The sequence below is a fragment of the Vulpes vulpes genome, chromosome 2 (genome assembly GCF_048418805.1).
Source record: "Vulpes vulpes isolate BD-2025 chromosome 2, VulVul3, whole genome shotgun sequence".
In the NCBI taxonomy this organism is placed as follows: Eukaryota; Metazoa; Chordata; class Mammalia; order Carnivora; family Canidae; genus Vulpes; species Vulpes vulpes.
In genome coordinates, this window is record NC_132781.1 from 153,683,068 (window position 1) to 153,708,256 (window position 25,189).

Sequence of the window (25,189 nt, forward strand, 5' to 3'; positions counted from 1 at the left end):
AGGGCCCCTCTCCCTCTGTTGCTCTGCCTGCTGTGGTCTCTTGCTCTGTCAAATAAATAAATAAATAAATATTTAAAAAAAGAAAGAGGTTGGTCTTGTTAGAACCAGATAGGCCATAGCAGGACTTCAGGACCAGCAATAGGCCAGCAGGGAGCAGTGAGGAGCCTGAGGGAATGAAAAGGAGTAAGATGGGGGACCTTACTGCAAGTGAACCTATTCTGTAAACCATCTATTCCTGCAGATCCCTCCTGGCAGCCCAGAGCAACCAGGGAGCAGGACAGGGGTCTCTGAAACGCAGTGGTTATAAGGCCATTGGGCAGGAGGCTGTTCATCTTTCCTCTAAGTGGGTGGGGTTTATAGAGGACACATGGAGTATTTTTTTCTGGCTGGCCCAGTGTCCTTCCCATGCAATGGCTAGGGGATGTGATCAGAGGCTGCTGGGAGTGGCAATGGATTGGCTTCCAGAAAGACAAGTTAAAACTCTGCTCCAAGGTAAGCTCCAGAGCCTGGACCCTGGCAAATTAGTCTTTTGGCCTGGTTGCCATGGAGACAGACAGGCAGCAGCTGCGCTGGGAAAGGGACCAGCAGCTTTACCAACATCTAGGATTCTGAGACAGCTTTGGAGGGGGAGGGGGCTTGACACTGCCCTTTCTCCCCCAGATCCAGAGGCTCCTGTCTGTCCCACTGCCCGTGCCCGGACTCAGAATCTGGTGAGTTGCCAGGGTCACAAAAGGAGCCATGGCAGTACTGGCTCCCAAAACTCTGCTTTCTTTCCTTCCAGGCCAGTGCCCTCCTGCGGCACCATAATTGTCTCCTGCTCGGCTTTTGGAGCAAACAGATCTTCCAGTGCTGAGCTCCTAGGCCCTGGGAGGGTTCCCTAGCTTCTTCCTTCGAGGTGAGTCCCAGAGTGTTGGCCACCGGAGGCCAATTTGGCCCCACGTCCTGTCCTGTTGCAGTCTCTCTGGAAAAGCAGGCGGAGGCTGTGTGGGGATGTGACCAGCCATTGTCTGGGAAAGGAGCTTGAAGCTGAGCCTCCAGGGAACTCTGCAAATGATGGGGCTTATTGTTCTCTCATTTGATGCTACACTGATATCATTAACGTGTGGCTTCGAGCCCTGTCCTCCCTCTCCTGATGGAAACAGTCCTGGCTCTCCCTTGCTATGGGTTATCTCTGGAAATTGAAGGTGGGAGAGAAGGGGCCTGGGATCCAGGTCGCCTGAGTCCACTCTCCCAGCAGGACTGCCAGAGGTTGTGTCTCAGCATCTTGGTTTCCTCCTCTTTCGTAAGAGGAGAAGTGAGCCTGGTATTGTCTGGGGCTTTGCACGCCTGGGCCGTGCATGTGACCGGGATTGTTACCTAAGAGAGCAGAGCCCTCAAACAAGGACATTGGAGAGCTGGAGAAATCCAGAGGCGGCTACCGATCAGCCAGGACGTATGATGTTGCTGTTTTAATTATGAAGGTAGTTTGTGTGTGGGTGTAAAGAAAAAGCCAGTGCCAAAGTATATAAAGTAAATTGAGAAGATGACCCATCACGTCAAGCCCCGATCCCCAATTCCTGCTAAAAACTAGTGATAATTTTGGTATGTATCTTTTCAGATCTTTCTCTATGCATATACTTTCTCCCCATATTATGTTGTTTTAATTACACAAATTATATGAGAACACAAGTTTATAAAAGAAACAAACACCGCACATAAATGTACAGTCTGAAGCAGAAGTCTCTTTTTTAGTATATTCCCTTCACCAAAGACAACTACTGGTAAAGTTTAACATTCTCCACACATTTAGGTACAAACACAGAATTTGAGCTTTTCTTTCTTTAGTATAAATGCAATCATAACATCCATATTCTTCTGCTAGAGGCTTTTCCTGCCACAATAATATGTTACCCTGGGGCACCTGGGTGGCTCAGTCAGTTAAGTGTCTGACAATTGATTTTGGCTTAAGTCATGATCTCAGGGTGGTGGGATCGAGCCTCGCCTTGGGCTCTATGCTCAATGTGGGATAAGTTAGAGATTCTCTCTCCCTCTCCCCCCTCTCCTCCCCTGGTGCACACTCACCTCTCTCTCTTCAAATAAATAAATCTTTAAAAACATATATATTACCCTGTAAATTTTTCCACATTGGTATAGCTACCCATTCTCCATAACTCCATATTGGATATTCTGTATTTACTAAGTACTCTCCTCTGACAGACACTTCAGTTGTTTATAACCTTTTGTTATTAATATTATGCTCTGAGTATTTGTGTATCTATGTAGGGTTTATTTCTTTTTTTTTTTAAATTTTTTTTTTTTTTTTTATGATAGTCACAGAGAGAGAGAGAGAGGCAGAGACATAGGCAGAGGGAGAAGCAGGCTCCATGCACCGGGAGCCCGACGTGGGATTCGATCCCGGGTCTCCAGGATCGCGCCCTGGGCCAAAGGCAGGCGCCAAACCACTGCGCCACCCAGGGATCCCTGTAGGGTTTATTTCTAAAAGTAGAATTGCTAGGTTAGTATGTTTGTATATCTTTAATTGTTCTGAATACTGTGGGAATTTATTTGCAGTGTCTTTATTTTTTTAGTTATCCAAGACATGGATGCTCATTGCAAAAAAGTGGAAAAATATAGAAAGCTGTATAGGAAGAAAAAATCATTCACAATCCCTCCACCCACTTGCCACAATTGTTTACTTCTTGGCATGTTTGCTTCCAATTATTTCCTATGTCCTACTATTGTTACAGTGATCAGATCATACTGCAGAAATAATTTCTGTCCAACTTTTTTTTATTTAACATAATAAACATTTTCCTATGCCACTAAAATACTCTTGTGAGCATCCTTTTTTATGATTTAATGATCAGCATCACATGTACATACCATAATTCCTTAGCTCTTCCTCTATTGTTAGACTTTTGAGTTGCCCACATTTTTTTCACTGTAATACCTCAATGAATATCTTTTCGTATAAATCTTTGAAATCCAATAATTTCCTTAAGCTAGAGTCCCAAAAGGAGAATTACTGGGTCTAGAGGTAGGATTTTAGTGAATCTATTTCTATAAGTGGAATTCTGAATTACTAATATGCATATATGGTACATAATTCCAAAGGTACTAAAAGTTACACAATGAAAAAAAAGTCTTTAGCATACTTGGTCCTTCAGCTGTGGAATTCTCCATAAAGGCAACACTATTATGTTTTTGTGTGTGTGTGTGTGTGTGTATCTTTCTTAGGGAAAAAAATATATGCATATAAAGACACATATATACACACATATATACATACGTATATATTCCTTTTTTGATATAGAAATAGCATATCAGATTCATACTTTTGTATTTTTCTCTCTTCACTTAATAGTTCCTGAGGATCATTCCATAGATAAAAAGAACTGCTTCATTTTCTAGAAATATTGCATAGAATTTAATTCTATTGCAATGTTTTTAGGTTGGTTCCATCTTTTGCTGTTGGAGCGGCGCAGAATGAATGTCCTTACATAGATACCATTTTGACCGTGCATCCATCTATAGAACAGATTTCTTTGAGTGGAATCTCTGGGTCCCTGGAAATGTGCGTTTCACACAGTGCTAGCTAGTGCGGTCTCCTTAGAAGGTGCCAATTTCCTCATTACAGGGCAATGACGGTTTTTAAAGCTCTTGATTCAGACGGCCAAACTGCTTTCCAGAAAAGTGTTACCCATTTACACCCTTGCCAGCAATATACCAGCGCCCTGTTCCCTCTTCCCACCGAGTAAAAATAGCAGGCTGGCGTTTGTGGTGTTTGTGCTGGGTTGTCATTTTTTCAAAAGGATCTGCGAAAGACTAGTGGAAGTGAGCAAATAGAGTTAATCTTTTAAACTTTTAAAACTCAAACAGTTTTTAGAACACAGGATCTGGGGAAATTTCATAATCCCACTTTTGCCAACACTCTACACTTGTGACCCTCGGGAAGTTGCTTCTCCTCTCTGAGGCTAAGGTCTTAGGATCAACCAGAGGAGGAGATGAGCTAATGCACTTAGTCCAGTGCTTGGCATATAACAAGGGCTCAAAACAGGGTAGCTAAGAAGAAAAGTTTGCTACGGAAAAAATGCCAGCCCTCCACGTAATCCCAACTGTGAGAGGAAGGGAGCCTTCCAGGCTCTGAAAAGGAGGTTGGGCGGTGCCAGCTTTGTTCTGTCCTTCAAATTCTCCCTCTGGTCTTTCCTGCCTTGGAGAAAAAAAAAGGGGGGTGGGGGCGATCTGGCGACCAGCCCCTGGAGAGAAGCATCTCACACTAGGACTAGCTCTTAAGAGGGGCTGGGACCTGGGACCTCACCCAGACTCCCCCTGTGCGCCTCCGAGGAGCGTGCAGGCAGGGGTGAGGCTTCATGCTCCGTGGGGGGGCCCGGCGAGGAGCTTCCACAGCCCGATCAGAGCCTGGGAAGTGAGAAGTGCTGACCCAGCCCTGCGTTTCTTACTGCGAACTCCCCGGCAGGCAGTTGCCGCCTGTGCCTCCCCGGGTCCAGCATCTCCGAGCTGCCGCGGCGGCCGCGTGCCCGCTGGCTGGGGGGACCCTTGCGACTTGTCATTAGCGCCGCGCTCCGCAGCGCTCGCCACCTTCCAGCCACCCCGGCGTGGCTGCAGGGCCCGGCCAGAGCCAGCCCACCCCCGAGGTGCTGCAGGCGGAAGGGAGGGGTCGCCGGGGCTCGCGCTGGGAGCGGGGCGCTGCGGTGGGCGGGCGAGCCCGGGAGGCGGGGTGGCCGTCCTGGGCCCCGCACCTGCACGGGGCCCGCGAGGCCTGCCCTCCCCCGCCTCCCGGAGCGCGGCTGCTGCCCGGAAAAATCAGCTGCTGGAGACGCCATTTCTGTTCCCACCCTAGTCTGGGCCCGAAGAGCCAATCATGATCCTTGCGCGGAGCTGTGAACGCTGCAGGTAGAAACGCCTCGGGTGGGAGCGCCGCCGTGGAGCGCAGTGAAGCCATTTTCTGGGAGGATTTGGAGCCGTTTCCACTCACAGTGTAATCACCATGCTGGAGAATTTCATCCATTCCCTCCCCACCCTCCCCACCCTCCCCCTGTACTACCGCCTTCCCCTGATTTCCCAGGGAGAACTGACAGTGATGACATGGTGTGGTGCAAAGACTGAGCCCCGGGGAACCAGGGGCCATGGGGGGCTTCGTTTGGCCCCGAACCTAACCTGCTCTGTGACTATGAGAAAGCGGTACAACGCCAGGCCTGTCTTCCCATCTACAAAAATGCAATGAGGAATAGAGTTAGACCATGTCAAGTACTGGTGAGGTGGTGGGGAAGGAAGTAGATTTAAATACCCTGTGCCCTGACGACTCTATTTCTTGGTCTCTACCCTGGAGAGATACGTAGACGGTATATTCAAGGAGGCTGGCCACTATAGGATCATATCTAATAACAAAGCACTAGGAACAGTTCAATGGCCATCAACAGGGAAAGTATAAAGAAGAGTGTATCTCATAATGGGTCACTATGTTCCAGTTAGAAGGAATAAATTGGATCTATATATGCAGGCACACAGGCAGAGCTCAAAATATATGAAGACAATAAGTGACAGAATGATGCACACAGCATAATTCAATCTTTGCAGCGTATCAAACAGAACTGTGGTATATTTAAAAATATATAATGCTTTTTTTTTTTTATGAATAGATACACTCCCAACTCCTAAGAATGTCTTTCTGTGGGGAGAAGGGCAGGGAGTTGGAAGGGAACTTTAGCTTTCCTTGTAACATTCTGATTTTTTATTTAAAAAAAATGATAGCGGGGTCATATATTGCCTAAGGAATTTAAAACTAAACAGTCATAAAGAAAACACTGGGAAACACATATGTCAAAATGTAAACAATGGTTAATTCCAGGTGGTGGGGAATGTAAGTAATTGTTTTCTTTTTTGTACTTTTGGGGGCTTGTTTTAGTTTTATAAAATGCAGGGAAGGGGGGGGGAATCCCTGGGTGGCTCAGCGGTTTAGCTCCTGCCTTTGGCCCAGGGTGCGAACCTGGAGTCCTGGGATCAAGTCCCACGTCGGGCTCCCAGCATGGAGCCTGCTTCTCCCTCCTCCTGTGTCTCTGCCTCTCTCTCTCTCTCTCTCTCTCTCCCTCTCTCTATGTCTATCATAAATAAATAAATAAATCTTTAAAAAAAATAAAACGCAGGGAAGGGGTTCAAGAGTGATTGTATGACCCATTAAATCCTTCAGCTCAAAGAGCCTGCTTGTGATTCTAGGTCAGCATCCCTAAAGTACTTGCCACACCCTGAAGTGTTTTCAAGGGCCCTGGTGTTCCTGCCCTGGCCATTCCCCAGGCTTAAATCCAGTCTTACCAGTTAAAACCCGAGAGCTGGAGCCAGCACAGACCACTAGCAGTTCCCTACCATGCTTGGCTGACTCTTTCTTCTGGGCATTTAGTTGCCCTGTTTCCTCTTCCTGGCACTTTCTTCCCCTTCTAGAGATGACCAGAAGCCAGAAGCATAGTATATTCGCTCTCATAACCCTCAGAAGGAACCTACTCTGCCATCGCCTTTGATTTCAGACTTCTAACCCCCAGAGCTGTGCAACAATACATTTCTGTCAGGGGTGCATGGGTGGCTCAGTTGGTTGAGTGGTGGACTGTTGATTTCGGCTCAGGTCATGATCTCAGGGTTGTGGGATCGAGCCCCACAGTGGGCTCTGCGTTCACCAACGAGTCTGCTTGAGGATTCTTTCCCTCTCCCCCTCCCATTGCTCTCTCTCTCTCCCTCTCTAAAATAAATAAGTAAATCTTTAAAAGACAAAAACAATAAATTTATGTCGTTGAAGCCACCACCCAGCTTATGGCACTTTATTAAGGCAGTCCCAGAAAAAGAAAAAAAAAAAGGCAGTCCCAGGAAAGTAATACATCGCACACCCTCCTGCTTAGATGGGGGCTTTACTCTCCAGAGATCTGAGTTGGCAGGTGCCCATGCTGAGAATGGAGGTGAGGGAGGGGGCGGGCGGAAGACCAATTAGGAGGCTGCTGTGGTAATCCAGGAGCATGGTGGGGTCTGCCAAAGCCCAGCAGTGCTGATGCTTACTAATCGATACAAGGCTTAGCAATAAGCCCATGAAGGTCTGTAAATCAACCCGAGTTCCAGTGACACGTTAGCTTTTCTTCTCCTTGTGTATTCTCTCTTGTACAGCATCCCACCCTGCTCCTGACACCCCAGCCACCCTGACCTTCCCAGCCTGAATTCTACTCAGTCTATACTTTCACCCGCCTTCCAATGGGTGTGATTTCAGCAGGCTTGGTTTCAGCTTCCTGTGACAGCTGTAACCTCTGTTCTCACTGAATTGCTAAAATTGCTGATAAATGCCAACTGCTTGGAGGTTTTGTAAGTAACTGGGAACATGTTCCTGTGTCAGGCCCTGGAGAAATTGTCTGTGGAATGACCCAGAAATTTAATGAATTAAAAGTAACTAGTAACTCCCCTCTGTTTTTAGGACTATGGGTCCCCATTCAAGAAAAGACTAGACCTTATGAAATGAAAGCCATCCTCCTGACCCCGTGTGGGAGGAACAGTCCACTTACTTGTCCATAGCCCCAGAAGCTCAGGAGAGGGCGAGTGCTGCAGCCTCGCCATCCACACACCATCTTTCTTGTTCACATTTTGATTATTTACAAAAGGGTAGGTTGGAAGAAATAGTAGATAGCATTGTTTTCAGCCTCCACATGAAAGAAATGTCACTGGGTAAGGAGGCACAATGCTACCTACAAGGTGGTATCCCAAACTGGATCCTGGAACACGAAAAGGATCTCAATGGGAAAAGGGAGACTCCTATTAAAGCCAGCCATTTGGCTGATAGTACTGTACTAGCGTTAATGTTAGTTTGAATAAATGTTCTATGATTATGTAAGATGTAAACGTTAGGGCTACCTGGCCGAAGGGCATAGGAGAATTCTGTGTACTGTCTTTGCAGCTCTCTGGAAATCTGAAATGATTTTAAAATTAAAAGCTTAAAAAATAAATAAAATAAAATAAAATTAAATTAAATTAAATTAAAAGCTTAAAAACGAGTAAAAAAAATGCATATGTTTAAATGTCCCTGGGGTGGTACTTTTTTGAAATGCAATAGATTAATCCTCAGTTATATTGTCTGACCCTTGGCCCTCCGTGTTGTTTAGTGGTCAAAGAGACATCAGCCAAAAGATTCAATATTTGCTTGAATGTCCCTTCATGACCCTGTAGGGATATGAGGAGAAAATCATATATAATCCTGCCCTCAAGAAATTCTTCTCCAGTGAGGAAGACAAAGATGTGTATGGATCGACTCGATACCAGGCATAGGAAGGGGGAGTCAGATGAATCAAGACCCTGAGGGTGGAAAGAATGTCAATAGACACAAAAGTCAAGGGACTCAAAGCTGAGGAATTTTTTTTTTAAGATTTATTTATTTATTTATTTATTTATTTATTTATTTATTTATTTATGATAGACATAGAGAGAGAGAGGCAGAGACACAGGAGGAGGGAGAAGCAGGCTCCATGCTGGGAGCCCAATGTGGGACTCCATCCCCGGACTCCAGGATCACGCCCTGGGCCAAAGGCAGGCGCCAAACCGCTGAGCCATCCAGGGATCCCAAGGCTGAGGATTAGTATCAGCAAAACACTGAGACCTAGGTGTGTGATTTTTCATGGAGCTGGGAATAGTGCAATAGAGCTAAGATTCGGAGGGGTCAAGGGAAGGTAGGGATTTCAGAACCATCCGGGCACATAAGATCAGTCAGGAGGACAACATTCTTTTCTGTTCTGAAAATATAATTGTTTCATATTCATAGAAATAATGTATGTCCGCTTTAAGAAGTTAGGAAATTCCAGAATCATACAAAGAAGAAAACTGAACTCAATTGTTATTTTACCCTCCATGCAAAGAGTTTGGTGCATTTGATTTTGTTCCTACTTGAGTTCATATTGTACACACAGTTGGGTAGCCTTTGTTTGTTTCTTTCATTAGCGTAAATATCACAAGCCTTTCCCCATCTCATTAAAGAAGATTCTTGGGCAGCCCCAGTGGCTTAGCGGTTTAGCGCCGCCTTCAGCCGGGGGCGTGATCCTGGAGACCTTGGATGGAGTCCCGCGTCCTGCTCCCTGCATGGAGCCTGCTTCTCCCTCTGCCTGTGTCTCTGCCTTTCTCTCTATGTGTCTCTAATAAATAAATAAGTCTCTAATAAATAAATAATATCTTTAAAAAGAAAGAAGATTCTTAAAGCAGGAAGGGAGTCTACCTTCCTCCTAATGCAAGAATCCTTCTTGCATTCCCAGCAGCTCAGCTGACTGACAAATCTTTGTCTGGATACCTCCCATAGCAAGAATCTCATTCATTCTTATGAGGTCCATTCTGTTGTCAGTTAGGTCCTTCCATGCATCTTAGTCATGCTACCCTATAACTATCCTTTTTTGAGATGACAGATCTTCAAATACATCAAGAACCAAAGAGTCTCAGAGTTTAACTGATCTTGAGGTAGATTGCAGTTACTTCATGGAGGATCTCAAATGCCAAGCCAAGGATGATCCTCGGGACCATAAATCCAAGGGAATCATCAAAAAAAAAAAAAATTTTTTTTAAGATTTCAGGAATTTTTATGTTTTTCATATGATGTGCCCCAAAGCTTAATTCATCAAATATTTTCAAAGAGAAAAGTAGCATGATCATAGCTGTGCTTGATGATTAATACTGCAGCTGTCACCTACTGACGGTTTATTATGCATCAGACACAATGCTAGGTACTTTACATTTTGTGTTTCAGGTTGTTGTTCCTGAAAACAGCCCTATGAAGTTGGAGCATTATCCCGATTTCACAGATGATGAAATGCAGGCCTGAAAAGGGAGAAGTCATCTGCCCAAGCTCACACGAGTAGTAACTGAACATGCCCTGCAGCATCATTTAAAGCACAGGATTCAGATTCCTGTTGTGACATGGATTAGCTGTGTGACCTTAGGCACATGTCTAAAGTTCTTTGGGCCTTTCTCCCCGGTCTGGAAAATAATAGGGTTAGCCAGCTAAAACAATTTAGAGTGATCGCTAAAAGCATAAACTTGGAGCCAGGCTGCGAAAGCTCTGCACTTCTGTGTAGCCTACTTGGACTAGTGATTTAATCTCTGCAGGTTTACTGCTAACATTTGCCAGACCCAAGGCCGAAGCATAAAAGAGAAGCCCATGTACCTTAGCTCTAAGTACTTAAGAGTTATAAATCATGTTAACAAACTTTTAAAAAATATATGTTTTATCCTTCTACCTTGACAGATATACCACCATAATACCCTAGAATGCCAGGGTTTGAGTTGAGAAGTGTTGAATTCCTTGGAGTTCCAGGTCAGAGCGTGATAGAGCCAGCCCCCTTCATTTCCTCTTCCTGGTCCTCATGTCCAGGTTCTGTCCATACCCCTTATAAGTAGCCAGCCCCGCACTCAGGCAGGAAAGTTTGCCCTTGAGAGGATGAACCAGGGAAGGGGCTGGTGGAGATGCGGAAAGTGGACTTAGGCCATTTGGGCAGGGAATTCTTGAGTCCTGGATACCCAGAACATGGTTTAAAAGTGGTCCCAGGTGGGATCCCTGGGTGGTGCTGCGGTTTAGTGCCTGCCTTTGGCCCAGGGCGCCATCCTGGAGACCCAGGTTCGAATCCCACGTCGGGCTTCTGGTGCATGGAGCCTGCTTCTCCCTCTGCCTGTGTCTCTGCCTCTCTCTCTCTCTCTCTCTCTCTCTGTGACTATCATAAACAAATAAAAATTAAAATAAATAAATAAATAAATAAAAGGGGTCCCAGGTGGGCTTGTATCCTTGATCCCGGGGGACTACTTGCTTAGAGGGTAGAGTACAGCCCTTGAAAGTGCAGGGCCTAGGGCAAGGACCCTGTTTGACATGCCTAAGGAAGACACTGTCTCTCTGCCTGTTTCCTTTAGGATAACCAAATCATCCAGGTTTGCCTGGAACTTTCCTACTTTTAGCACTGGAAGTCCTGCCTCCCAGAAAAACCCCTCAGTCCTGGGCAAATCAGGGAAATGGGTCACCCTTGTTTTCTCAGCTTTACTATTAGGTTAATAATATTTCATAAGATTGTTAGGAGGATTAAATGAGTCATCTCATGGAGAATGTTTAGACCAGTGCCTGCCTCATGGTAAACATTCTGTAAGTATGTTAGCTATTATCACTTTTTCCAATTATTTTTATTGTATTAAAATACACATAACATAAAATTTGCCATCTATTTTTTTTAAGATTTTATTTATTTATTTGAGGGAGATAGAACATGTGTGTATGTTCATGTGTGCATGGTGGGGAGGGGCAAGAGGAGAGAGAGAGAATCTCAAGCAGACTCCCTGCTGAGTAGGAAGCCCGACATGGGGCTTAATCTCACCACCCCAAGATCATGACCTGAGCCGAAATAAAGAATCAGACACTTAACCAACTGAGCCACCCAGATGCCCCTGAACTATTTTTAAATATTCAATTCAGTGATTATATACATTCATAATGTTGTGCAGCCACCATCACCACTCATCTCCATAACTCTTTTCACCTTGCAAAACTGAAACTCTGTCCTCACTAAACAATAATCCCCTTGTCTCTCTTCCCCACAGCAGCAGCAACCATCATTCTACTTTCTAAATCTCTGATTTTGACAACTCTAAGCATTTCATATAAGTGGGATCATACTGTACTTTTGTCTTTTTGTGACTGGTTTATTTCACTGAGCATAATATCCTCAAGCTCCATACATATTATAGCCTGTGTCCGAATTTCCTTTCTTTTAAGGCCGAATGATATTCCATTGTACAGACGTACCACATTTTGCTTATCCCTTATCTGTAAATGGACTTTTGAGTTGCTTCCACAGTTTAGCTATTGTGAATGATGCTGCTGTTAACATGGGTGTACAGATATCCTTTGAAAACCCTGCTTTCAAAAAAAAAAAAAAGAAAGAAAGAAAGAAAGAAAGAAAGAAAGAAAGAAAGAAAGAAAGAAAAAGAAAACCCTGCTTTCGATTGTTTTGGATATATAGCCAGAAGTGGAATTGCTGGATCATATAGCAATTCTATTTTTAATCTTTTGAGGAACCTCCATACTGCTTTCCACAGCAGCTATACCATCTGATGTTCCTGCCAACAGGGCACAAGGGCTCCAGTTTTTCCACATCCTCTCCAACACTTGTTATTTTCTGTTTTGTTTTGTTTTGTTTTTATAGTAGCCATCCTAATGAGCCGTAAGGTGGTATCTCATTGTGGTTTTGATTTGCATTCCCCTAATGATTAGTGAGTGATGTTGTGCATCTTTTCATGTGCTTATTGGCCATTTGTTTATCTTCTTTGGAGAAATGTCTGTTTAAGGCCTTTCTTTGTTCACAGTTGAATTAGGTTGTTTGTTTGCTGAGCTTCAGGAGTTCTCTCTGTATACTGGATGGGAATCCTTTATCAGATATATAATTTACCATTATTTCCTCGCATTCTGGGGGTTGTCTTTTGACTCTATTGATATTCTTTTAATGCACAAAATTTAAAATTTTCACGAAATCCAATTGATCTGTTTTTTTTCTTTTGTTGTCTGTCCCTTTGGTATTACATCTAAGAAGTCTTTGCCAAATCCAATGTCATGAAGCTTTTGCCCTATGGTTCCTCCTAAGAGTTCTATAAACATTTAGATCTTTGATCCATTTTCAGTTGATTTTTGTATATGATGTGAGGTAAGGGCCCAGCTTCATTCGCTTGCATGTGAATATCCAGTTTTCCCCTCTCCACTCGTTGAAAAGACTGTTCTTTGCCCATTGAATGAGTCTTGGCATCCTTGTCAAGTCATTTGACCCCATAAGTAAGGGTTTATTTCTGGGATCTCTATTTCTATTCTCTATTCTATCTCTATCTCTATTCTATTCTATTCTATTCTATTGGAATAGAATAGACCAAGGTTGCTCTATAGGTCTGTCTTTATGCCAGTACCACCCTGTTTTGATTCTTGTAGTTCTGTAGTAAGTTATGAAATCAGGAGTGTGGGTGCTACAGCTTTGTTCTTTTTGTAGCTATTATCGTTTTAAAGGTTCCATTCTACTAGAAAATGCTAACTTTCCATAATTGGAGGCTTGGGTGAGAGAGAAGGAAGAGTGGAGTTTGACTAAGTTTTAAACCTGGAGGGTGAATGTCTAGCAAAGCCATCAGCTAAATGGGAAATTGTAAGGGTTAGAACATGACTGAGAGGACTGACAGGGGCAGTGAGATCTTGGCCATTCCAGTCATGCATTTAATATGGGTGTACTTTACCACATCCTGTTGACTCAAAAATAAGAAAATACGTTGTCAGTAATTACAACATGCTATTTATTGACCATGAGGCACAGCTGATTTCAGAGACACAAAAATGTGAAAAGGATGTCTTAGGATTAATTAAATAAGATCCATGCCAAGCATTATGCCAGGCATCATGGGAGGGGAGCAGGATACAGCTAGGAAACAGACCCTGCCTTCAAAAGGTTTCCAATCTCATAGCGACATCTGCAGACACTTCTACCGTAGGATGGAGTCAGAGGAGTACCAAAGCTGTTCTGAGATCAGCTGCTGCTTCTCAAGTATTTATAGGAGTTATTAATATAGACAGAATTGACAGCCACGTCTTTCTTGGGATTTCTAGTCCTCCCCCTCCTTTTCCCTGATGCCTGAAATTTCTAGGGACAAAGCCTTTCAAACCATTTTTGAATGAATTGATATAATGAATTCAAACACCACAGAGTAAGTGTTGAACTAGTACAACTCCTGTGGAAGGCAATTTGGCACTATCCAAATTACAGATGCATTTGCCCTTTGACCTCACAATACCACTCTAGGAATATGTCTTGCAGATATACTTACCGATGTAGAAAATGCCATATATATAAGGTTACTCATTACAGCAGTGTTTGAAATAGCAAATAATTGGGAATAACCTAAAAGCCACAGGTAGAGCATAGGTTAACTAGATTATGGAATATTCGTAATAGATCCCAGGTCAAAGAAATGCTTGATGTATGAACAGGGAAAAGATCCCTGACCTATATTGTTAAGTGAAAAAGTGCTGAGTGCAGAACTGTTCCAGTCAACTTACCATTTGTATGATGAAGGGGGAATGAGAATACACATCTACAAACTTGTTGAAGAAACTCTAGGATACCCAAGAAACTGATGACAGTGGTTATGGTTGGGGAGGGTTGGTGGACTTGGCAGATGGGGACAGAAAATGGAGGAGGACTTTTTATATGTTATTTCTAAACTACGTGACTGGGTTATCTAAAATGTTAAATTGGGACGCCTGGGCGGCTCAGTGGTTGAGCATCTGCCTTTGACTCAGGGTGTGATCCTGGAGTCGCAGGATAAAGTCCCACATCGCGGTCCTTGCAGGGAGCCTGCTTCTTTCTCTGCCTATGTCTCTGCCTTTCTCTCTCTGTCTCTCATGAATAAATAAAATCTTAAAAAATTAAATTAACTGAATTTTTAAAAATATCAAATAGGAAGAGTTAACCCAGTGACTCTGATTCCCCCAGAGTCCAGACTCCCAGAGTCCACAGTGTGGGAATCCATCCATCCATCCATCCATCCATCCATCCATCCATCCATCCATCTAGTCATTCCATAACCTATAGTAATCAAGAACCTTCTTGGGGCACCTGGGTGGCTCAGTCAGTTAAGCAGCTGCCTTTGGCTCAGGTCATGATCTCCAGGTCCTAGGATTCAGCCCCACATCAGGCTTCCAGCTCAGTAAGGAGTCTGTTTCCTCCTCTCCATTTGTCTCTTCCCTATTCGTGTTCTCTCTCTCTCTCTCAAATGAATAAATAAAATCTTTTTTTAAAAAAAAGAACTTGGGGCTCTCTGGGTGGCGCAGCGGTTTAGCGCCTGCCTTTGACCCAGGGCGCGATCCTGGAGACCCGGGATCGAGTCCCACATCAGGCTCCTGGTGCAAGGAGCCTGCTTCTCTCTCTGCCTGTGTCTCTGCCTCTCTCTCTCTCTGTGACTATCATAAATGAATAAAAAATTTAAAAAATAGATTTTAAAAAAAATAAAAATAAATAAAAAAAAGAACTTCCGGGATCCCTGGGTGGCGCAGCGGTTTGGCGCCTGCCTTTGGCCCAGGGCGTGATCCTGGAGACCAGGGATCAAATCCCACTTCGGGCTCCCGGTGCATGGAGCCTGCTTCTCCCTCTGCCTATGTCTCTGCCTCTCTCTCTCTCTCTGTGTGACTATCATAAAAAAAAAAAAAAAAAAAAGAACTTCCGTGGGCAGCCCCAGTGGCACAGCAGTTTAGCCTCACCTGCAGCCCGGGGTGTGTTCCTGCAGTCCCATGTCGGGCTCCCTGCATGGAGCCTGCTTCTCCCTCTGCCTGTCTCTCTCTCTCTCTCTCTTTCTCTCTCTCTCTGAATACATAAATAAAAAATCTTTAAAAAATAAAATAAATAAAGAACCTTCTCTAGCAATAACAGTTGACACATTCCAGGCATTGTGCTACACGCTCTCATGTACATTATCTCATTTAGTTCTCATCACCCCTCTGTGGAGCACGTGTCTTGCATCACAGAGGAGGAGACTGAAGATGACAGAGGTGGTTCTTGCCTAAAGTTGACGATGAACATGCAGGTCCCACCATCCTGGGCCAGGCCCAGTTCCGAGCATGAGGGATGACAAGACCAAGGCACGAGCCCCGCCCTCTTGGACTTCAGAGCCTCATGAGGGAGACAGGTATATAAAATAGCAGATTCATCAACAGGGAAGAGAGAGCACAGAGCCCAAGGATTAGGGGACAAAGGGAACGGAGAGGCTGGGGACAAGGTGAAAACCTCTCCCACAGTATCCTTTTGCCAAGGACAGGGCCCATAAGTGCTGGAACCCAGTGACGCCCATGTGAGAGACAACCCCAGCAGCCTCAGAACCGACAATGAACAAAGGCTGTGGTGCTCTGTAAGAACTGAGGCGATCTGACAACAGCCTAGCTCGTTTGATCAGTGTAGACATCCCTTCTAGACTTTGAAGCCTGAAGTGCTCTCCTTTAGCTGTCTACACAGATCAAATAAGCTGGAGGGCTGCCATATCTTGACTTCACTTTGTGCTAATCCATAGTCACAGCCAGCTCCACAGCAATCCGACCAAACCATCTGAGCAGAGGCAAAAATAATTCTCATGGGCAAAGATAGACAGTTCCAAGATGTGAACGTTAACTCCTTGCTGCCACTTCAGGAGGGAGTGGCTTTTGAAGTTAGTTTTAGCAAGCTTCCAAGGAAAGGAGCTCGTGCCCCTATCCAAAGTGAAGTGGCAAAGCTGTTTTCTCTCCTTACACTTGAAAGCTCTTCCTATTCCAGGGCTCCTATAGGAACACCCATAAGAGCTGACAATGAATAGCTGTGGTCTGGCTCTCAGAAAAGCAGCCCCACCTAGGAAACAGGGATCACCTCACCACACCAGCACCTTTTATATTCAAAGGATCGTTAAAAAGATCAACCTGACCCCCCACTCCCCACCACCACCACCATCTCAGGCCTCAAGCAGTAGTGAGGAGCTCAGGAAATCCTTGTGGCAGGACTAGGCATCTAACAACAAACCCACAAGCTAAGTAGCATCGTTCGTTACAAAAGATTAAAAAATCTACATGAGTTCTAACATCTTCCTTCCTAGCTGTGGTTTCCATGGAAATAGACATCTGCTCTAGGGAGAAAGGAAAGGTGGGGGGAAACGGTGTAAGTGCTTTAAAATAATCAGTGTTTTGAAAGATTTATTTTTTTTCCCTGTCACAACATTAATAGAAGTGTAAGATTTTTGCATGGCAATTTCTTGCATTTAAGAGAAATATGCATCAAATGGGTGGAGCCTTCCTCTGCAAACCTCCAGTTCAAGTACAAAGACTTCGAGATAAAGGCTGGTTGAGGATAATAGACCTCTTGGCCTTGGGTTCCGTGCTCATTTGTGTTGCCTGCCAATCTGTCACTTGCCGGTAAGCTCTTATCCCCACCTCTCTCCAGCCTTTCTAACGATTTCTGCGATTTTGCTCAGAAAACTGACAGATGGGAACACCTGGCTGTTTTGTGGCTGGGTTCGGTCTGAGAGGGAGAAGGCTTGCAGGGCTTAGAATTTGAATTATTCCTGGTCTTGCTCACATGCTAAGGGAAAACCACTTTGATTGGGGGCGGGGGAGAGGCTGACCCCACACAAGGGCGATTGTTGGAGTAAATGCCACAACAAGCATATTTCAGGCAACAGCGAATTGCTGTTTGTTTTGTGTGGTGTGTCTGCTGCCTATATGATCCAGTTTTCCTTATCTTGGCACCTGGTAATTATATTTATCTCTAGCACATCCCCAGTGACTAGGTGGACATGGAAAGTCTTTTAAAATTAGGACTTTTGTTTCTGCAGAATTAGTCATATTTGTGTCTTGGTATGGGGAGACTGAACACATCGATTAATAAAAGGAAGATGTCGGGATCCCTGGGTGGCGCAGCGGTTTGGCGCCTGCCTTTGGCCCAGGGCGCGATCCTGGAGACCCGGGATCGAATCCCACGTCGGGCTCCTGGTGCATGGAGCCTGCTTCTCCCTCTGCCTATGTCTCTGCCTCTCTCTCTCTCTCTCTCTCGCTGTGTGACTATCATAAATAAATAAAAATTAAAAAAAAAATAAAATAAAAGGAAGGTGTCTTTCCACCCCGTCAGGATCTCAAAGCAGGTGCTTTGGTGTAATGACCACCACCTGAAGACCCAAAGACACAGCCTTGGTCTGGGGGAATGGGAAGAGGGATCTGGAAACCATGTTCATTTTATTCTTCTTCTGGCCTTTCTGTGGGAAGAGGGAGGCCGGTCATACTAAGACAGCTCAGGTCAGACCAATTTCCTTTGTGGCTCTGCTGTGTTTCTCATCAAACCAGGCCAGGAGGAACCGTGACCTTCTGGCTCCCCCTTTTGTTTTGATTCTTTAAAAGGGCCCAGCACTGCACTGGGGAGCACGTGCTCCAAGAACAAAAGCAACACTTAACTGCAGTCTGTGTTGTCTACAACTGCTATTGCTCTTCCTTCCCTATCATCAGGCGAAAGGCTAGGGAGAACAGATGGAGTCTGCATTTAAGCTGAGTAACTGTTCGACCAAAGGAGATCAAATTCCAGAGCCTCACGCTTTCCCCCCACAGTTCTCCGGTCACCAGCTCAGGGGACCGAGGATGGTAGCCAAAACGCGCCCGTGAGGAAGGGTCACGCCCGAGACCTGTTAGGACTGAGTGGGTAAGGGATTAATTACGATGATGTCACAATGCAGGTTACACGCGGGTGTCAAGGTAGGGCGCCGGTTGCAGGGGGCCTCACAGGGGCAAAGAGTGGGCGTTATCCTGTAACAAGGGCTTGGGCGTCTTAGGTGGAGGCAAGGGGTGGGGCACCGGAGGGGCACTGCACTGTCCGAGGGTTGCCCTTGGGGCCTTGCAGGGCACGTGGCTCAACGGAGGCGGAGTCCAGGGGGCCACCCTCGGAGAGGTAGGGAGGGACCCCGCCCCGCCCGGCCCCGCCCTTTTCCTAGGGATGGGGGTGCTGGTTCAGACCCTGGCCAGGGGCCACAGTATAGCCCTCTTCCGTGGCCAGACAACGGCCCCGGCCCCCTGCTCACACCCGGGGAGACCCCCAAATGCCCCCAACCCCTCGCATTGTCCGCCTGCCCCGCCAGCCTGGACTACACTTCCCGAGGTGCTCGGGGGTCCCGAGGGGCGGGGCCACCTGCGCTGTGGGGGAGGGGGCGGCACGTGCCGCGGCTCTCAGCCAATGGAGAGCCCGGTGGGGAGGTCACGTGCCGCTGTTTGGCGCTTTTGTGCGCGCCCGGGTCTGTTGGTGCTCAGAGTGTGGCCAGGCGGCTCGGACCGAGCAGGTGGGTGCGGGGCCCTGGGAGGAGGCGACGGGAGGCTGGGGGCCCGCGAGAGGGACGCGGCCGGCGAGAGGGGCCGGGCCGTGGCAGTGGCCCCCTGCCGGAGGGCGGCGGGCGTGGCCGCGGGCCCCAAGTGCGACTGGCGGGCGGGGGTCGCGCCGCTTTGTGTGTGGCTCGGGCGGAGCCTCGGCTTTGTCCCCGCTCCCTGGGGGCGCGGCCATCGTGGGGAGGGGGCGCGGCCAGCTGGGCAAGCCCCGGGCGTTAACCCGGGGTGCCGTCGAGGAGACAATAGGGGGCGTGGGCTCGCGTCAGCCCCGCTCCTTCCCGTTGCTGGCTTAGCCCCGCCGGGGTCCCCATTGTCTGAAGGGGCGGGGCGGCGCCTCTAGAGGGCCACGGCCTTAGGGCCGGACTGCGGGAGGCTCGGGGCCGCTTCTCGTCCCGCTGTCGCCTTGGCCCAGTGACTAGGGCCGAGCCCGAGAGGCTGACACCCCGCGAGAGCAATCCTGCCCTCGCGGCGGGGGGCGCGGACAGCTCGGGTGGAGGCAGGTTGGGTGGGAGAGAAGGGAGGAGGTGGTGGGCTGATGGCTGAGCTACCCCACGGCCGGTTCCCCGGGCCTGCCCCACCCGCCGAGCCGCTGCGGGGGTGGGGGTGGCCTAGAGATGTTTTTTGGCGGGAGTTGGGGGGGGCGTCGGTGCGGAGCGAGCCCGGGGAGGGCGGAGTTACCCAGATAGGACCGTTAGCCCCGCCCATCCCTCCCCTTCCCACGCGCGCGGGCTCCCGGGTGTTGTGAGTTCCGGGAGATTCGAAAAGGCGCGGGGAGGAAGGGGGCGGGGCCAGGGGCCGGAGCGCAGGGCGTGCTCTGATTGGCCGGGGGCGGCCACCCACTTTTCCTCCCTGGGACTGGGGCCACGCCCATCCTGGGTCCGCTGCTGCGTCTCTAGCCTCGCCGGGGCTGGACCGTTTCGTTGCTTAGGATTTCAATTTCCAGCTGTTGGAACGTGCAGTCTTAGATTTTCTTACTAGCCTGGGTTCTACAAGGATAATGACCTGGGAAAAAAAATCAAGGAGGGATGTAGAATTTTTCATGATATAAGGCAGCAGATATTATAACCTGTAAGCCTAGAGGTTCATAAACCTGATTAATTTTGCGCGCTGTCGGTTAAGGAGCTTAAGCCCCAAGAACAATAGGAGTTCAACATTATTGGTTAATATTAGCTTGGGCGTTTTGTTTTCCACCATAGCAGACGCAGACAAAGCAGGGGTGGGCATTTCATTTGCACAATGAATTGTAGGCAGTATTAAGATGGCTCCGGTCTCACTGCTGAGTTGAATCTGGAATATCTTTTCGCTTTTTTGGGGGGGGGAAATTTTTAGAGTTTTTAGGGGGGAAAACATATTGACTTAACGTGTAATTTTTTAAATCCAAGATATTTTTTGAGCAAGTAAGCTCAGTTGACTTGATTTTCTATACCCAATGTCCTATTCAGTTCAAATTTACCGATGTTTCAGTATTGTCTAGATTTTTATTTTCTAGTTAATGATGGCTTATTTTTAATTAGTGGTAGTGATTTTTCTGACACTGATTTATGTGGATGTGATTTGAGGTCCCTTTAGATCAGTGACCTAGAAATGCAAAGAAATTGATTGAATGCTTTTGAAAATCGTTTTCAGGGTTTTCCTTGCCCCAGTGGATTGTGTAGAATACACTGCCAGTCTCTTGTCTTCTGTTCACCATGGCTTCTTCTGGTAGGTAATCTATTTGGAAAAGGTGAATTGTGATGGGTTTAGGATTTTATAATAGGAGATGGATTCAGGTCTTAAACCATTAACTGGGTGCTTGTGTTTTGGTCTTCTCAAAAAACCCATTTTATAAATCAGAGAATTAATGAAAAAATTATCACTTGAATGTCCTGAGATCTCCTAATTGTTTCACTGTTTGAATATTTGGCTTGGTCTAGAGCAAAATCGTGGAGTTTTGCACCATTCTTTTGTTTATGAAAGTGATTGTCAAACACTGATTATCTCAGAATAGTATTTGTTAACTCAAATATATTGAGCTTTGGTTTCTTGGGAGGTGGTATTTAGACAAGAATTTGTTGCCTGCAAACAGCTTCTTCATCAGCCCTAATTCTATTCATTAAATTGATTTGGTTTTTAGAAAATTACAGTATAGCTTAATAGAATAGGAAAACCCCATTTTTTTGAATACATTATGAATATGATCAAATCCAGATATCCAGGTGAAAGAACTGGAGAAGCGTGCCTCAGGCCAGGCTTTTGAGCTGATTCTCAGCCCTCGATCAAAAGAATCCGTCCCAGAATTCCCCCTTTCCCCTCCAAAGAAGAAGGATCTTTCCCTGGAGGAAATTCAGAAGAAATTAGAAGCTGCAGAAGAAAGACGCAAGGTAAACATCACAATTCACAGAAAACAGGATATTTATTTATATAATGTGGCAAATCAGTTTTATTTCCGTAACAGGAGGAAAACAGAATTATAGTTAGATGTGATTATAACTGTGAAAATTATATATCCCAGCAGCTAGAGGAAAATACCAGGTATCATTTACTGAACTCCTACTATATATCAAGTCCTTTACTTCTGTTTTTCTCCTTTAACATAGTGACCCTAAAAGGGTAGATGTCTGAGATACTGAGATGAGAAAATGGTCTCGGGAATGTTGTCATTTTCCCAAGTCCTATAGTGAGGGAGTACTGGAGCCAGAATTCAAGCCTAGGTCTGTCTGCAACCAAAGTTCCTGCTTCTCTTGCCTTCTCTTTGAAAAATAGATTTGTTGGGGGTGATTCTTTCCCTTGTTTTTTCTTTTTTTTTTAAAAAAAAACCTGTTTGTGCCTGTGTGGTTTCTTGGTTTTTTTCCGAGAGCTGTACAATAAAAACATTTTAAATTGCTGGTAATGTGATTGAGTTGCTCAACTAGTATAACAATATTGGGGCAGGTTTTCTCTTATCTAAGCAATTCTATAAAATACTATTTTGAAAAACAAACCAGAAAAAGGGCACCTGGGTGGCTCAATCCGTTAAACATCCGACTCTTGATCTCAGCATCTTGAGTTCAAGCCCCATGTTGGGCTCCACACTGGGTGTGGAGCCTACTTAAAAAAAAAAAAAAAAAAAAAATCAGGGCAGCCCGGGTGGCTCCGCGGTTTAGTGCCGCCTTCAGCCGAGGGTGTGATCCTGGAGACCCGGGATCGAGACCCACGTCGGGCTCCCTACATGGAGCCTGCTTCTCCCTCTCTCCTGTGTCTCTGCCTCTCTCTCTCTCTCTGTCTCTCATGAATAAATAAAATATTTTTTAAAAAATGAGAAAGATCAACAAATATTAACATGCTTATTATAGGAAAATTGGGAATCAGAAGTTTATATGTAGGAACTTAAAAGTATTCATTATCCTCCTTCCCAGAAATGACCAATGTTAACGTTTTGGTACATTTCCTTCCATTCAGTGTTACTCTTTTCATGAAGAACTTTATATATAAATTCTCATTCATTCCCCTCCAACCACCCTGACTGAGATGAGTGGGTTTAATTTTAAAATTAGGGAGGGGTGCCTAGCTGGTTCAGTCAATAGAACATGTGGCTCTTGGATCTTAGGGTCATGAGTTTAAGTCCCATGTTGGGTGTAGAGTTTACTTAATAATTTTTTTAAAAAAGATAAAATTAAGGAAAGTAGGCACAAAAGGTGAGGTAGTAACCTGCCCCTGACCAACACAGTCAGTACAATTTGAAGTCTAACACATCTAACCACACACATAGGCCTCTGTTGAAGCTGCTGTAACCTGTGCCCTATACGATTCAGTGCCACATGTTGTATGTATGTGCACTGACCCGCTATCAACACTGCAGTGCATTTCCCCAGGAAGAGTAGCAATGTTTCCAAGGGAGCTTTGTCTCCCACCTGCTCTTCTGTGCAGCTTGAGTTCTGTGGAGATCAATGGAGTTTTGTGGAGTTTGAGTTTGCAAGGAGATGCAGCCAATGGCTGGACAGAAATTTTTTTTTTTTAAGATTTTATTTATTTATTCGTGAGAGACACAGAGAGAGAGAGGCAGAGACACAGGGAGAGAGAGAAGCAGGCTCCATGCAAGGAGCCCAATGTGGGACTCGATCCCAGGTCTCCAGGATCACGCCTTGGGCGGTGCTAAACCGCTGAGCCACTGGAGCTGCCCTGGACAGAAATTTTTAAGGAATCAACCCCAGCCCCGTAGTCACTAGCCTGTGCTTGAAACTTAGCACTGGGATTTTACAGAAGATAATGAATAGAACCAGTGGCAGGTATTCTGTAGTACTTCTGCAAGTTAGTGATGCTTCTAGGCACGTCGCAGTCTGTTTGGTAACACACTATATTCTGAGTCTGTTGAAGGAAGCACATCATGGCAACAGCTCCAGTGGCCTGGAAGTGAATGCAGCTTCCAAAGAGAAAAGAAGCTTTTCCTTGAAACAGAAATCCCTCTGGCTTATATAGTAATTTGAGGGTTTAGTCTTAAATTCCCTATCATTCATGGTTTTCTTTTTATCAATACGGTTACATTTTTTATAATAAGCTAATTTTCTTTGGGTGGACTTTGAAGTTCAATAATCACTTCTTGACAGACAGTTCCATTCCTCCATGCATGTCATTCTAGTCCTCTTGTTACCATTAAGCAGTAAATCTTAGCCAGGATTCCCTAGAGAACGGTTGGGCAAGACTCTGAACAAACCTAGGCAGTTTTCCAAAGTAAACACAAACACTAGAAAAAAAAGCACGATTTTCACAGTATTTCGATACAGACGACTCAGGCCCTGACTTAGGTTATGTTTAAAGAGATCTCAATTTCTGCCTTTCAGTCTTCTCGATGAATAATTTTTTTTTCTCATTTTAAATAATACTAAATAAACTTCAGAGAGTCTAGCCTGTTACACATTTTTCAGTCCCATGAAGCTGAGGTTTTGAAGCAGCTGGCTGAGAAGCGGGAGCACGAGAAAGAGGTGCTTCAGAAAGCGATAGAGGAGAACAACAACTTCAGTAAGATGGCGGAAGAAAAGCTGACCCACAAAATGGAGGCCAACAAAGAGAACCGAGAGGCCCAGATGGCTGCCAAACTGGAGCGCTTGCGGGAGAAGGTTGGTGGTCCTGCCTTGCTTTCAGGGGATCAAGAGCTCAAAGTCTGCACCAGTGATGTGGCTCGAATTAATTGCCTTGAACAAGGTGTTGGGTGTCACTTCCTGTTTTGGGGCTTAAGACATTGAGAGGTGTCTTACCTTAAAATAAGATGGAGCGGGACGCCAGGCTGGCAGGTGACTCTTAACCTTAGGGTTGTGAGTTTGAGCCCCACCTTGGGTGTAGAGATTACTTAAAATCTTTACAGAAAAAAATAAGATGGCGTACTCAATAATTTCCAGAATAATTATACATTCTTTGAAAGAGCAAGAGGAGGCTTGGTCATCAGGTTCCATGAGTGACCCAAGGAAGTCTAAAGATACTGTTTTAGAACTCTAATTATGGGCTTCCCACTAACATACGACATATGCCCCGATGCTGCTATTGTGCCTCTCTTGGGGGTGCACGGCCTGGTAGGCTTTGTTATTTGACTGACGGCCGGTGCTGTTTCTTTCCAGGACAAGCACATTGAGGAAGTGCGAAAGAACAAAGAATCCAAAGATCCTGCTGATGAAACTGAAGCCGACTAAATTTGTTCTGAGAACTGACTTTCTCCCCTTCCCCTTCCCAAATATCCAAAGACTGTACTGGCCAGTGTCATTTTATTTTTGCCCTCCTGACAAATCTTCTAGAAGCTGATGTAGGACTGTATAGGTAGATCCAGACTGTATGATGTTGTTTTCGGGGCTAAAGGGGAGAAATTGAAAAGTGTTGTACTCTTTTTCTAAAGTGTTGAAGTCTTTCTAACGTAGCTACTTTTTCTTGTTGCATCTTTTCTACTTCATGCACCCGGGGTGCTGGGTTAATGGCTAGTACTGTATTGGCTCTGTGAAAACATGTTTGTGAAAAGAGTATGTAGTGGCTTCTTCCAAACTGTTAGATGCTGAATATCTGTTCACTTTTAAATCCCAATTCTGTCCCGATCTTACCAGATGCTACTGTACTTGAATGGTTAATAAAACTGCACAGTGCTGTTGGTGGCAGTGACTTCTTTCTGTACAGGTAATATAAACTGTGAAGTGATGGAGACCCTCCTGGTTTCTGTTTGCTCCAGATCCGGGCCCTTTGGCCTCCAGAAATACCCAGCGCACACATCGCTGCAAGTTCTCTGCCCTGGAGTCTCTCCCTGCAGAGTCCTTTGCATTGTCTTCGTCCACAATCGTCACTTTGTTTGGATGCCTCAGCCCAGATCAG

The 25,189-nt window shown here is 45.6% G+C and overlaps 1 protein-coding gene across 5 annotated transcripts; it reads left to right on the forward strand.

Annotated features, from left to right (window-relative positions):
• The first annotated feature begins 285 nt into the window (after window positions 1–285).
• STMN1 (stathmin 1) lies at window positions 286–24,971 on the forward strand. 5 transcript variants are annotated; one of them, XM_072750699.1, is made up of 6 exons: window positions 286–492; window positions 782–895; window positions 20,513–20,587; window positions 21,074–21,246; window positions 23,767–23,958; window positions 24,454–24,971. In XM_072750699.1, exons 3-6 carry the CDS (start codon window positions 20,575–20,577, stop codon window positions 24,523–24,525), a joined length of 450 nt encoding a protein of 149 aa, XP_072606800.1. In that variant the 5' UTR covers window positions 286–492; window positions 782–895; window positions 20,513–20,574; the 3' UTR covers window positions 24,526–24,971. The 5 variants fall into 5 exon arrangements, with proteins under 5 accessions (XP_072606800.1, XP_072606801.1, XP_025870199.1 ...); XM_072750700.1 differs by lacking the exons at window positions 286–492; window positions 782–895 and adding an exon at window positions 665–710; XM_026014414.2 differs by lacking the exons at window positions 286–492; window positions 782–895 and adding an exon at window positions 16,840–16,939.
• Window positions 24,972–25,189: the final 218 nt, after the last annotated feature.

Bases quoted from the DNA above. Each gene is read 5' to 3' on its own strand.
- STMN1 (XM_072750699.1), top strand. The intron at 21,247-23,766 runs GTAAACATCACA...CACATTTTTCAG, and splicing joins CTGCAGAAGAAAGACGCAAG to TCCCATGAAGCTGAGGTTTT. The intron at 23,959-24,453 runs GTTGGTGGTCCT...GTTTCTTTCCAG, and splicing joins TGGAGCGCTTGCGGGAGAAG to GACAAGCACATTGAGGAAGT.